This window comes from Monodon monoceros, unplaced genomic scaffold (genome assembly GCF_005190385.1).
Source record: "Monodon monoceros isolate NGI ecotype Baffin Bay Population unplaced genomic scaffold, NGI_Narwhal_1 Super_Scaffold_19, whole genome shotgun sequence".
In the NCBI taxonomy this organism is placed as follows: Eukaryota; Metazoa; Chordata; class Mammalia; order Artiodactyla; family Monodontidae; genus Monodon; species Monodon monoceros.
The window spans coordinates 61,866,615-61,878,681 of record NW_021703775.1 but is presented as its reverse complement, the minus strand read 5'-3'; the positions used below and the strand labels follow the sequence as shown (position 1 = coordinate 61,878,681).

Genomic DNA, 12,067 nt, shown 5'->3' with positions numbered 1-12,067 from the left:
GGCCTCAAGAAGTGGTAACTGCAGATGAATTTAGCTGAGGTGCAGAAGAGGCAAAGACAAGAATTACAAAGGAGCAAGGTAGATGTAGGAGAGGAAGAATGTTAAGTGTACACCCTTCAGCTGCATGACCGAGTTCAAGTATGGTGCTGCCTCATACCAGTTGTCACTTAGCCACTCCATGCTTCTGTTTCCCATTGGTAAGATGGAGATAATAGTAGCTTTTCATAGGGTGGTGTAAATAGTTTAGTGAATTAATGTGTATTAAGGGCTTAAAACAGTGTCTGGCACAGAGCAAACATTATACAACTCTTAGCTATTATTACTAGTACCATTATGTCACTATTACTGTTATGATGAGGTCATCATCATCACTGCTATAATGTTATTCATAAGGGACCAGGTCTTGGGTAGAGAAGTATAACAGTAGGTACTAAATTCAAATGGTATTTAGTTGCATCTTCATTTGGTTGTGTCTCGTTTTTCGATCACCAGAGATGCATTTTTTTTCTCTCTCTATTGAGTGGAAAAGTGTATCTCTGTATGAATGACTACTTTATACGCTTTAAATGTTTTGATGAAAACACCTGATGGGTTCAGATAAAGCCATTCTTCCAAGAGGCTTGAAGCACTCTCCGATGGCTCATTTTTTCAGTCCTTTACTCTCCTGGGATACATTCTACCAACTGTTCAGCTACTGTGTTGGGCCTGCTCTTCAGAATCTTAATTATGCTGTACAGCATGAATTGTATGTGGATGAATAGAGCACCCATAAAGAATATTGAGATGTTTCAGGATCAGGGGTGTGTGTGGGAGATGGGGCACGCGGTGACTGGGTGCATCCAGGTGTGAGCAAACAGCGATGGTGTGTCACGTTCATTGTCATTTCCTTCTTAGATGACTATGCCCAGCTGTGTAACATCCCCGTCACGGGACGCCGGCAGCCATATGGACAGGATGCCTTGGTCGACTTCAGTGAACAGTACGCTCCTGAAGCTGATCCCTACTTCATTCAGGACCGTAAGCAACATTTTTAGTTACTTTGGAACTAAATTGTGGTTCTGAAGTTTAGTCAGTGGTTCTCAAAATGTAGTCCCTGAAAACTTGTAAGAAATGCAAATTTGCGAGCTATGCTGTAGACCTGCTGAATCAGATACTGGGGTGAGACCCACCAATCGGCTTTACCAGCCCTCTGAGTAAGCCTTACGTACACTCAAGTTTGAGAACCACCAGATCAGATTATGAGTCTCACTGGTGGGAATGCTATTACGTTTATTTTCTTTTATTTATTTATTTTTTGAATTTTAATTTATTTATTTACTTTTATAAATTTATTTATTTGTTTTTATTTTTGGCTGTGTTGGGTCTTTGTCCTGTGCACAGGCTTTCTCTAGTTGCAGCGAGTGGTGCGCGGGCTTCTCATTCTCGTGGCCTCCCCTGCTGCAGAGCACGGGCTCTAGAGCGCAGGCTCAGTAGTCGTGGAACATGGGCTTAGTTGCTCCGCGGCATGTGGGAATCTTCCATGGGCCAGTGATCAAACCCGTGTGCCCCTGCATTGGCAGGCAGATTCCCACCCACTGTGCCACCAGGGAGGCCCTATTTATTTTTTTATACAGCAGGTTCTTATTAGTCATCAATTTTACACACATCAGTGTATACATGTCAATCCCAATCTCCCATGCATCACGCCACCACCCCCACCACTTTACCCCCTTGGTGTCCATACATTTGTTCTCTACATCTGTGTCTCTGTTTCTGCCCTGCAAACCGGTTCATCTGTACCATTTTTCTAGGTTCCAAATATATGCGTTAATATACAATATTTTTCTCTTTCTGACTTACTTCACTCTGTATGACAGTCTCTAGATCCATCCACGTCTCAACAAATGACCCAATTTCGTTCCTTTTTAGAGCTGAGTAATATTCCATTGTATATATGTACCACATCTTCTTTATCCATTTTTCTGTCGGTGGGCATTTAGGTTGCTTCCATGACCTGGCTATTGTAAATAGTGCTGCAGTGAACATTGGGGTGCATGTGTCTTTTTGAATCATGGTTTTCTCTGGGTATATGCCGAATAGTGGGATTGCTGGATCATATGGTAATTCTATTTTTAGCTTTTTAAGGAACCTCCATACTGTTCTCCGTAGTGGCTGTCTCAATTTACATTCCCACCAACAGTGCAAGAGGGTTCCCTTTTCTCCACACCCTCTCCAGCATTTATTGTTTCTAGATATTTTGATGATGGCCATTCTGACTGGTGTGAGATGATATCTCATTGTAGTTTTGATTTGCATTTCTCTAATGATTAGTGATGTTGAGCAGCTTTTCATGTGCTGCTTAGCCATCTGTGTGTCTTTGGAGAAATGTCTATTTAGCTCTTCTATTTTTGGATTGGGTTGTTTGTTTTTTTAATATTGAGCTGCATGAGCTGTTTATATATTTTGGAGATTAATCCTTTGTCCGTTGCTTCGTTTGCAGATATTTTCTCCCATTCTGAGGTTTGTCTTTTTGTCTTGTTGAGGTTTGTCTTTTTGTCTTGTTTATGGTTTCCTTTGCTGTGTAAAAGCTCTGAAGTTGCATTAGGTCCCATTTGTTTATTTTTGTTTTTATTTCCATTACTCTAGGAGGTGGATCAAAAAATATCTTGCTGTGATTTATGTCAAAGAATGTTCTTCCTATGTTTTCCTCTAAGAGTTTTATAGCATCTGGTCTTACATTTAGGTCTCGAATCCATTTTGAGTTATTTTTGTGTATGGTGTTAGGGAATGTTCTAATTTCATTCTTACATATAGCTGTCCAGTTTTCCCAGCACCACTTACTGAAGAGACTGTCTTGTATATCCTTGCCTCCTTTGTCATAGATTAGCTGACCATAGGTGCGTGGGTTTATCTCTGGGCTTTCTATCTTGTTCCATTGATCTATATTTCTGTTTTTGAGCCAGTACCATATTGTCTTGATTACTGTAGCCTTGTAGTATAGTCCAAAGTCAGGGAGTCTGATTCCTCCAGCTCTGCTTTTTTCCCTCAAGACTGCTTTGGCTATTCAGGGTCTTTTGTGTCTCCATACAAATTTTAAGATTTTTTGTTCTAGTTCTGTAAAAAAATGCCATTGGTAATTTGATAGGGATTGCATTGAATCTGTAGATTGCTTTGGGACGTTTATTTTCTTTAAAGAAAAATCTTATTATAATTTCCATGACAAAATCATTTTTTTACCCATGAAATGGTGGCCTACTTTAAGGGTCAGTTTTCTTGATAGCTTGGTTATTATATTGTAGTCTTTTTTCATACAAGGAAATGGTAAATATTAACTGTACTGAGTTGATCTTTTTTTTTTAAACATCTTTATTGTAGTTGCTTTACAATGTTGTTAGTTTCTGCTGTATAACAAAGTGAATCAGATATACATATATCCCCATATCTCTTCCCTCTTGCGTCTCCCTCCCACTCTCCCACCCCTCGAGGTGGTCACAAAGCACTGAGCTGATCTCCCTGTGCTATGCAGCTGCCTCCCACTAGCTATCTACTTACATTTGGTAGTGTATATATGTCAATGCCTCTCTCTCACTTCATCCCAGCTTATCCTTCCCCCTCCCCATGTCCTCAAGTCCATTCTCTTAGAATATGGGAGATAAAATGATTGCTCTCCTGGTCAGAGATTAATCTTTAGAATTCACTTGTGAGGGGGTTTATTAAGTAAGAAATTCCTGGATTTGTGAGCAGACTTTTTTCAAATGGGAGGTGGAGTGTGTATGTGTGAATCCTGTTCCCATTTAGAAAGTAAATGCCTAAGTGTACAACCAGAGTGTCCTGGATAAGGAAGCCACACAAGCTAAATATGTCTGTGGGAGAGATCAGAGCTTTCAAATACAGACTAATTATGTGAAGTCTGAAAAATGGGATGGTACAAATTGAAATATCAGTAGATAATGGGTTGTCTGCCTTCAAGAATAGGAGTGGAGTCCAGGTACCTGTTCCACATCCTACAGAGGGTGCCTCACTGCAGCAAGTGAAGCTGCTCCAGATTTTCAAGACAGAATCCCTGCAGACCAGGTAGTTGGGGTTAGGACTTTGGAGACACTGCTGAAATTATAAAATACAGCAATGCTGTTCTTTCTTTGGGACCTTTCACCTGTGCACAAAGCAAACTAGCTGTGACCTGGGTCCTGAGGAGCAACACAAACTTTGTGGCTGCCTCTGGAGCTACTTCAGTTCTGAGCCAAAGAGTGTTTTCCTCCTTTCCTCTTTCCCTTCCCTCCTTTTGTTTTTTAAAGTATGCAGTATATTGATCCTTCAGCCAAATTAAAACTGTTTTAAAATTTACATGAAAACAGCATTCTATTAAATCAGCTGGGTTGGGTCTTCTAGACCTGAGTGGATCTAGAGCATTGCCAGCATCCAGAAGGACCCCTGGTTCCCTTTTCCCAGCCACTCCCTCAGGGTAACCACTATCCTAACGCCTTAGATCAGTGGTCCCCAACCTTTTTGGCACCAGGGACCAGTTTTGTGGAAGACAACTTTTCCACACATGGGGGGGGGGCGTTGCAGGATGATTCAAGCTCATTACATTCATTGTGCACTTTATTATTACATTGTAATATATAATGAAATAATTATACAACTCACCATAATGCTAACAGGAGGTGGAGCTCAGGCAGTAATGCGAGCAATGGGGAGCAGCAGATGAAGCTTCACTCACTTGCCCACTGCTCACCTCCTGCTGTGCGGCCCAGTTCCTAACGGGCCATGGACCAGTACTGGTCCGTAGCCCAGGGGTTGGGGACCCCTGCCTTAGGTTTTCTTTTAATCAACCACAAATAATCATGCACTACTTCAAGAAATGTGCTTAAATACATTCATTCAAAGGCCAGATGTAGATTTCTGACCCTAGGTTGATTTTTTTTCCCCCTTAAAAGCTAATACGTGGGGCTTCCCTGGTGGTGCAGTGGTTAAGAATCTGCCTGCGAATGCAGGGGACACAGGTTCGAGCCCTGGTCCAGGAAGATCCCACATGCTGCAGAGCAACTAAGCCTGTGCTCTAGAGCCCATGAGCCACAACTGCTGAAGCCTGTGCTAGAGCCCGTGCTCTGCAACGAGAGAAGCCAACACACTACAACGAAGAGTAGCCCACACTCGCTGCAACTACAGAAAACCTTGCACAGCAATGAAGACCCAACACAGCCAAAAACAAATTTATAAAAAAAAAAAGCAAATACATGGTGCCTTCAGAAGGTGGGGGAGAGGATGAGACCCCCCCCACACATCAACAGTGTGTTTGGGTCACCGTGGATTTATATTTACAACTTTCTAGAAACAGAGGAAAATATTCTTGATGCCTGGCTACATTGTTTTTGTACTACTAAACTCTAGCTCTGAATCAGTTTAAAGATATCTTAAAAAAAAGAGCCAAACAAGAGCTTCTTTGTTTCTTTAAAAGAATTTTGGTTTTCTAAACAGAAATATGACGTATTTCTCGTTTATCAGGATGTTGTGAGTCCCTTTTACTGCCTTTATCCTTTGATCCCCCAAGAGCCCTTTTGTAAGGCTCATTCCAAAGCCAGAGCAAACAGACCTCACATGGCAAGGCCAGCCTGGCTTTTCTCCACTCCTGGGAACTCCCCATGAAAGAGCACTGCCTCCAATGCTTGTGCATCTTAGCAAATGTCTATTCTCATAGTGAGTTCCATCGGTTCTATCCTGAAAGATGTTCTGACATTTACCCTACTGAGAACTCAGGAAATTTAAAATCTTAGACAAAAAATTTTAATAATTAAGGGCAAAAAAATACCCTACTTGCTGTTATCGTTTTATGTGATTTTAGTGTAGAACATCAGAATTCAAGATGTGGGGCTAATCTGTACAACCTACACAAGGTTGGTAATAGTTTGCTTAATATCGTGTACAGATATATTCACTTAAATTTTAATGCTATCTTTAAGGAATCGTAAATACGTATGTATGATGAACCATAACCTTAATGATCATGTCATTTTCAAAAACGGTGTAAGAGGTTGAAAATTTGTAACTTGGCTCCTGTCCTTTCCCTTCCAGGTTTTTTAAATAGCTTTGAGGAGTTACAGGCTGAAGAATGTGGCATCCTCAACGGCTGTGAAAACGGGCGCTGTGTCAGGGTGCAGGAAGGTTACACCTGCGATTGCTTTGATGGGTATCACTTGGATATGGCCAAGATGACCTGTGTTGGTAAGAATCATATGTATTTGTTGGGAAATTAATCTTTTCCTGAATGCCCTGTGGCTGGACCTCAGACAATCTAGTACCTTTAAGATTTGCAGAGTTTCAGTTTGGGAAGATGAGAAAAGTTCTGGAGATGGACAGTGGTGACGATTACACAAAAATGTGAAGGTACTTAACGCCACTGGACTCTCCGCTCAAAAATGGTTAAAATGGTCAATTTTATGTTCCATATATTTTACCACAAATTTTTTAAAAGTTGATATTTAAGAGTTCACATAAATGGTACATGCCTGTGGAGGAAAGGCCAGAAAGTTTGGGGTAATTAGTTTGACTCTTTTAAATTGAGCTTTTGACTCTGCAGCAAATGTTTTCCCTGAATACCTGACACCAGCAAGAGGGGAATATAGATGAAAAAGAAAATACAACTTCCATTTTAGAGAAAGTTCTTTTCATAACTCTCACTTTGCCTTCCCTCTTACTTTTAAGAGAACAGTAAAAATATGTTTATCCTTACCGTGTGATTGAGGCTGTGTTCCTGAGCCTGTTGGCCTCCTTGCTAAATGGCCCTTGACTTGTAGCATTTTTTTCCTCTATTTTTGTGGCCGTTTTGCTCTGTCGTGTAGTTTCCCCACTTCAATTTTGTTAGTCTCAATCTGAGGTACGTCTAAAAAAAAAAGGTAACCTGGGTTATTAAAGGTGTTTCAAGTGCATAGAGCCTTTCTTTCCTGTGAAAAGAAATCTAAGAAAGTAACTTAAACCTTTAGAGAGGCTGCTCAGAGGCTCTCTTTATTTCTCTTGACAACCTAACAGTTCTTCGGCATGTGCAGAGAGGAATTTAGAAGTAGGATAATTGCTCCAGCTTTCTTAAGGTTTGACTATAAAAAGTCAAGCTGACAAAATGGTCCCTGTTGTGTTAAATAACAAACAGGGAAAGAAATTCTAGAACCTCCTGGATAATCACCTTTTTAAGATCTAGAAAGTAGTATTTCTCTCGCATGTAATTGAAAGACAATAATGGGAAAGACTGCAGTTTACTGGGGGGAGAGCACAGAACAGCCAGGCTGTGTTCAGGCCGGATGCCTCAGGTAGGGTGTAGATTGCATTTCCTCCCGGAGCAATGCTGAAGCTTGCTAACCTGCGTGGTTTGGCTTATTGCAGATGTCAACGAATGTGATGAGTTGAACAACCGGATGTCTCTCTGCAAGAATGCCAAGTGTATCAACACCGAAGGTTCCTATAAGTGTGTGTGTCTGCCCGGCTTTGTACCTTCCGACAAGCCAAACTACTGCACTCCATTGAATACCGCCTTGAATTTAGAAAAAGACAGTGACCTGGAGTAAAAGTGAAGCTACATAACCTAAGCCTGTATACTCTGCACTGTGTAAAGGAGAAAGAGAAATGTATTATACTTCAGACATTTCACTTGACCCAGAATGTTGGAAATATGGAAACATCATGGAATTGTATATCCTGAGAAGCGAAAGGATTCAGTGTGAGCCTGACTTGTGTGACAGACCAAATGGACATTTCTCTGAAAAAACAGTATATATAGTCTGTTCATATGTAAAATTCAGTGGAAAAGAGGCAGAACAGTGCTATTATTTTAAACAGAAGGTTGTATTATTATGTTTTTTGTTTTGATATTTTTTACTATTGCTTGATTAAATCTGGCATTTAAATAGTGGTGGAAATATTTTATATAATTTTCATTTTTTGGTTATGCAGTTCCTTGGCTACTGTTTCTTTCAAATGTCTATTGTTACACAGGGTTATGCTATTCCTGGTCTGGAACATTTTTAAAATCCAAATTGTCCTGTGGAGCAGGCAGTGATTAATTGTTTCAAAACTTTTATACACATTTGGAGAAAAGTACTTTATATTTACAATGTGGTATCTGATTTTAATGTCCATTTTTAGCCAAGCTGCTGGTAGGTGTTCATTGGATCCCTTTCCTACAAATGGAAGAACTAATGAGCTTACATTAGTGTTATAATGTGTAAAGTAGGACCAGCAAATTTTAAAACTTGATGATCCCAATATATTTACCATTGTATGTTAAAGCAAAATAAATCACCATTTTTTTAGAAAATTTCTACATCTGAGTAATGTCAATGACCATGTGCACACAAGTTGTTCCCGACCACCCCACTCTATCAACGGTCTTCTGTGAATGTAGAGTCTTTTACAGGTTAATTATTACATTTGTTAGATACTGTTATGGGTGGAATTGTGTCCCTGGAATTCATGTTGAGTCATGTCCCCTCAGTACCTCAGACTATGACTGTATTTTTAGATGAGCTAATTAAGGTTGAAGAAGGTCACCAGGGTGGGCCCTAATCCAATAGGACTGGTGCTCTTATATGAAATTAGGACATACACAGGAAGATCCTGGGAAGGCACAGGGGGCCAACAGCCATCTACAAGCCAAGGAGAGAGGCCTAAGAAGAAAATTCTATAATACCTCGATCTTGAACTTCTAGCCTCCAGAATTAAAAAAAAATAAATTTAAGCCACCCAGTCTGTGGTACTTTGACAGCCTTTAGCAAATGAATACAGATGCATAACATAGGAAGAATAGCTTTCACTGTTCCAAGCCTTACTTAATACAAATCCACAGTCATACAGTTGTCTTATTTAACCTGAATTTCAGAATCTTTTTTTTTTTTTTAAGACTTTTTTGATGTGGACCATTTTCGAAGTCTCTATTGAATTTGTTACAATATTGCGTCTGTTCCATGTTTTGGCTTTTTGGCCGTGAGGAATGTGGGATCCCAGCTCCCCGACCAGGGATCAAACCCGCACCCCCTGCATTGAAAGGCGAAGTCCCAACCACTGGACCACTGGGGAAATCCCTCAGAATCATTTTTAATAAGAGCATCTGAGTTTTCAAAAACAAACTATGGATAGGCATACTCAGCAGAAAATATCCCCATTTAACATTTTCTTGTAAGACAGGCTTTTGGATTTTAGTATCTGCCATAGGAGGAATGGTACATCTAAAATGTCCATGTCCTCTACCACCGAGAGCCCTATGACCAGGCACCAACCGCTGTCCCTGCCTTCCCAGGAGCTTGCACGGGCCACGCACCCGCACACCCCCTGTCAAGGGGATAATGGCAAGCACACGGTAAGGAAAAAAGACACCCAAACTAAAAGCAGCTCTCACACCAAAAAAATATTAAACGCACACAAGCCACACAGGAACACTCCCGGTTATAAACAGACCTCCAAGATTACAGTAGATAATTGTTTCTTCTCAACTCATAGAGTAAGAAATACAGTATAAGCAAAATGAAGAAGCAGAGGAACCACTCCCACTTAAAAGACCAAGAGAATTCCCCTGAAGGAACAAACAATGAAACAGACCTCTTCAGTCTAATAGACACCGAGTTCAAAAAGGAGTTAATGAAAATACTGAAGGAATTAAGAAAGGCTATCAACAGAAATGCAGATTACTGTAAAAAGGAACTCGAAATTAAGGTGGAGCCAAGGGAAATTAGAAAATTCATTTGCCAAGACAGAAGCTGAGCTCAAGGCAATGAATAGCAGGATGAATACATTAAGTCCCCTGCATACGAACCTTCAAGTTGCGAACTTTCCAAGATGTGAACATGCGTTCCATCAACGTCAGGCGTGAGTGAAATCGCAGCTTGCCCTCCGTCTCCTATTGCTGATGATCCTACCATCTCCCACCTCCTCTCCCTCCTCCAGTCAGTAACTCTTCTTGCCTGTTCACTCAACACCAGCCCCTGTATGCCAGCTCTTGTACTGCACTACTGTACTTCTCAAGGTACTGTACTGTAAGATTAAAAATGTTTTATTTTTGCGTTTATTTTTTATGTATTAGTTGTAAATACATTATTATGTATTCTTTGAAAAGTATTATAAACCTGTTATAGTAGAGTACTAGATAGCTGATTGTGTTAGTTGGGTACCTAGGCTAACTTTGTTGGACTTATGAACAAATGAGACTTAATGAATGCACTCTTGGAACAGAACTCATTTGTATGCAGGGGACTTACTGTACATAATGCAGAAGAAAGAATAAGTGATCTGCAAGATAGAATACAGTGATGGAAATTACCCAATCAGAACAGGAGACAGCCAAATGAAAAAAGATGAAAGCAATATAAGAGACCTATGGAATAATATAATAAATATGACCAATATAATGTAAAAAAAATACAAAGCTTGCCAGTCTATGCATAATAGGGATTTCAGAAAGAGAAGAAAGAGAAAGGGGGATTAAAAATGTATTTGAAGAAATTATGGCTGAAAACTTCTCAAACCTAAAGAAGGAAATAGATATCCAGATACAGGAAGCACAGAGGGTCCCAAACAAGATGAACCCAAACAGTCCTACACCAAGACATATTATAATAAAACTGGAAGAAGTTAAAGAGAGGATTCTAAAGGCAGCAAGAAAAGAAGCTAATTACAAGGGAACCCCCTATAGGGCTATCAGCTGATTTCTCTACAGAAATGCTGCAGGCCAGAAGGGAGTGGCAAAATATATTCAAAGTCTTGAAAGGGAAAAATATGCAACCTAGAATACTCTACCCTGCAAGATTATCACTTAGGAGGAGAGAAGGAATTTCTCAGGGACTTCCCTGGTGGTATAAAGAATCTGCCTTCCAATGCAGGGGTCAAAGTTCCGATCCCTGGTTGGGAAACTAAGATCCCACATGCTGCGGGGCAATTAATCCCGCACACCACAACTAATGAGTTCACACCTCTCAACTAGAGAGCCCACATGCCGCAAACTACAGAGCCCACGCTCTCTGGAGCCTGTGCACCACAACTAGAGAAGAGAAAACCTGCAAGCCACAACCATAGAGAAGCCTGTGCACTGCAATGAAGAGCCCGTGCACCACAACGAAAGATCCCGCATGCCACAACTAAGACCTGACGCAGCCATAAAAGTAAATTAAAAAAAAAAAGAATTTCTCAGATAAGCAAAAACTAAAAGAATACAGCAATACTAAACCTATCTTAAAAGAAATATTCAAAGGTCTTCCCTAAATAGAAAAGAAGCAAGAAGATATAGGAAAGAGGGAATCACAATTGGAAATTAAATCACTTAAGCCGGTTTACAGATCAAAAAGAAAAACTAACCTATTTGTGAAAGCAATGATAAACATAAGGAACAGCAAAAGGATAAACATGAAGATGTAAAAAAGGACATCAAAATCACAAAATGTGGGTAAGGAGAATAAGAAAATGTAGATTTTGTTTTTTCTTCTTACAATGTCTATTCTAAAACTATCAGTCTAAAGCAAGCAGTTATAGGAAGGAGTCAACATACCTGAAAAACAGGGTAACCACAAATCAATAACATACAATAGATTCATAAAAGCTAAAAAGAGGAGGACACAAACATAAAAGGAACATCAAACCATAAAAAGAAAAAGAAACAAAGAAGAAACATAGAATCGACTGGAAAACAAGGTTTAAAATGGCAATAAATACAGATGTATTAATAATTACCTTAAATGTCAATGGACTGAATGCTCCAATCAAAACACAGAGTGGGGGAGAGGGGGAAGATGGCAGAAGAGTAAGATGCGGAGATCACCTTCCTCCCCACAGATACATTGGAAATACAACTACACGTGAAACAACTCCTACAGAACACCCACTGAATGCTGGAAGAAGACCTCAGACCTCCCAAAAGGCAAGAAACTCCCCACGTACCTGGGTAGGGCAAAAGAAAAAAGAATAAACAGAGACAAAAGAATAGGGATGGGACCTGCACCAGTGGGAGGGAGCCGTGAAGGAGGAAAGGTTTCCACACACTAGAAGCCCCTTCGCGGGCGAAGACTGCGGGTGGCGGAAGTGGGGAGCTTCGGAGCCACGGAGGAGAGCGCAGCAA

The 12,067-nt window shown here is 40.3% G+C and overlaps 1 protein-coding gene across 7 annotated transcripts in view; it reads left to right on the top strand.

Moving 5' to 3' along the window:
* LTBP1 (latent transforming growth factor beta binding protein 1) overlaps positions 1-7,886 on the top strand; it is a 423,359-nt gene extending 415,473 nt beyond the window's left edge. For all 7 annotated transcript variants that reach the window (XM_029231490.1, XM_029231496.1, XM_029231494.1 and 4 more), the window contains 3 exons: positions 895-1,017; positions 6,052-6,201; positions 7,354-7,886. In XM_029231490.1, the coding sequence (XP_029087323.1) occupies positions 895-1,017; positions 6,052-6,201; positions 7,354-7,535 (455 nt within the window). In that variant the 3' untranslated portion in view covers positions 7,536-7,886. The remainder of the gene's footprint in view (positions 1-894; positions 1,018-6,051; positions 6,202-7,353) is intronic.
* The last annotated feature ends 4,181 nt before the right edge of the window (positions 7,887-12,067 follow it).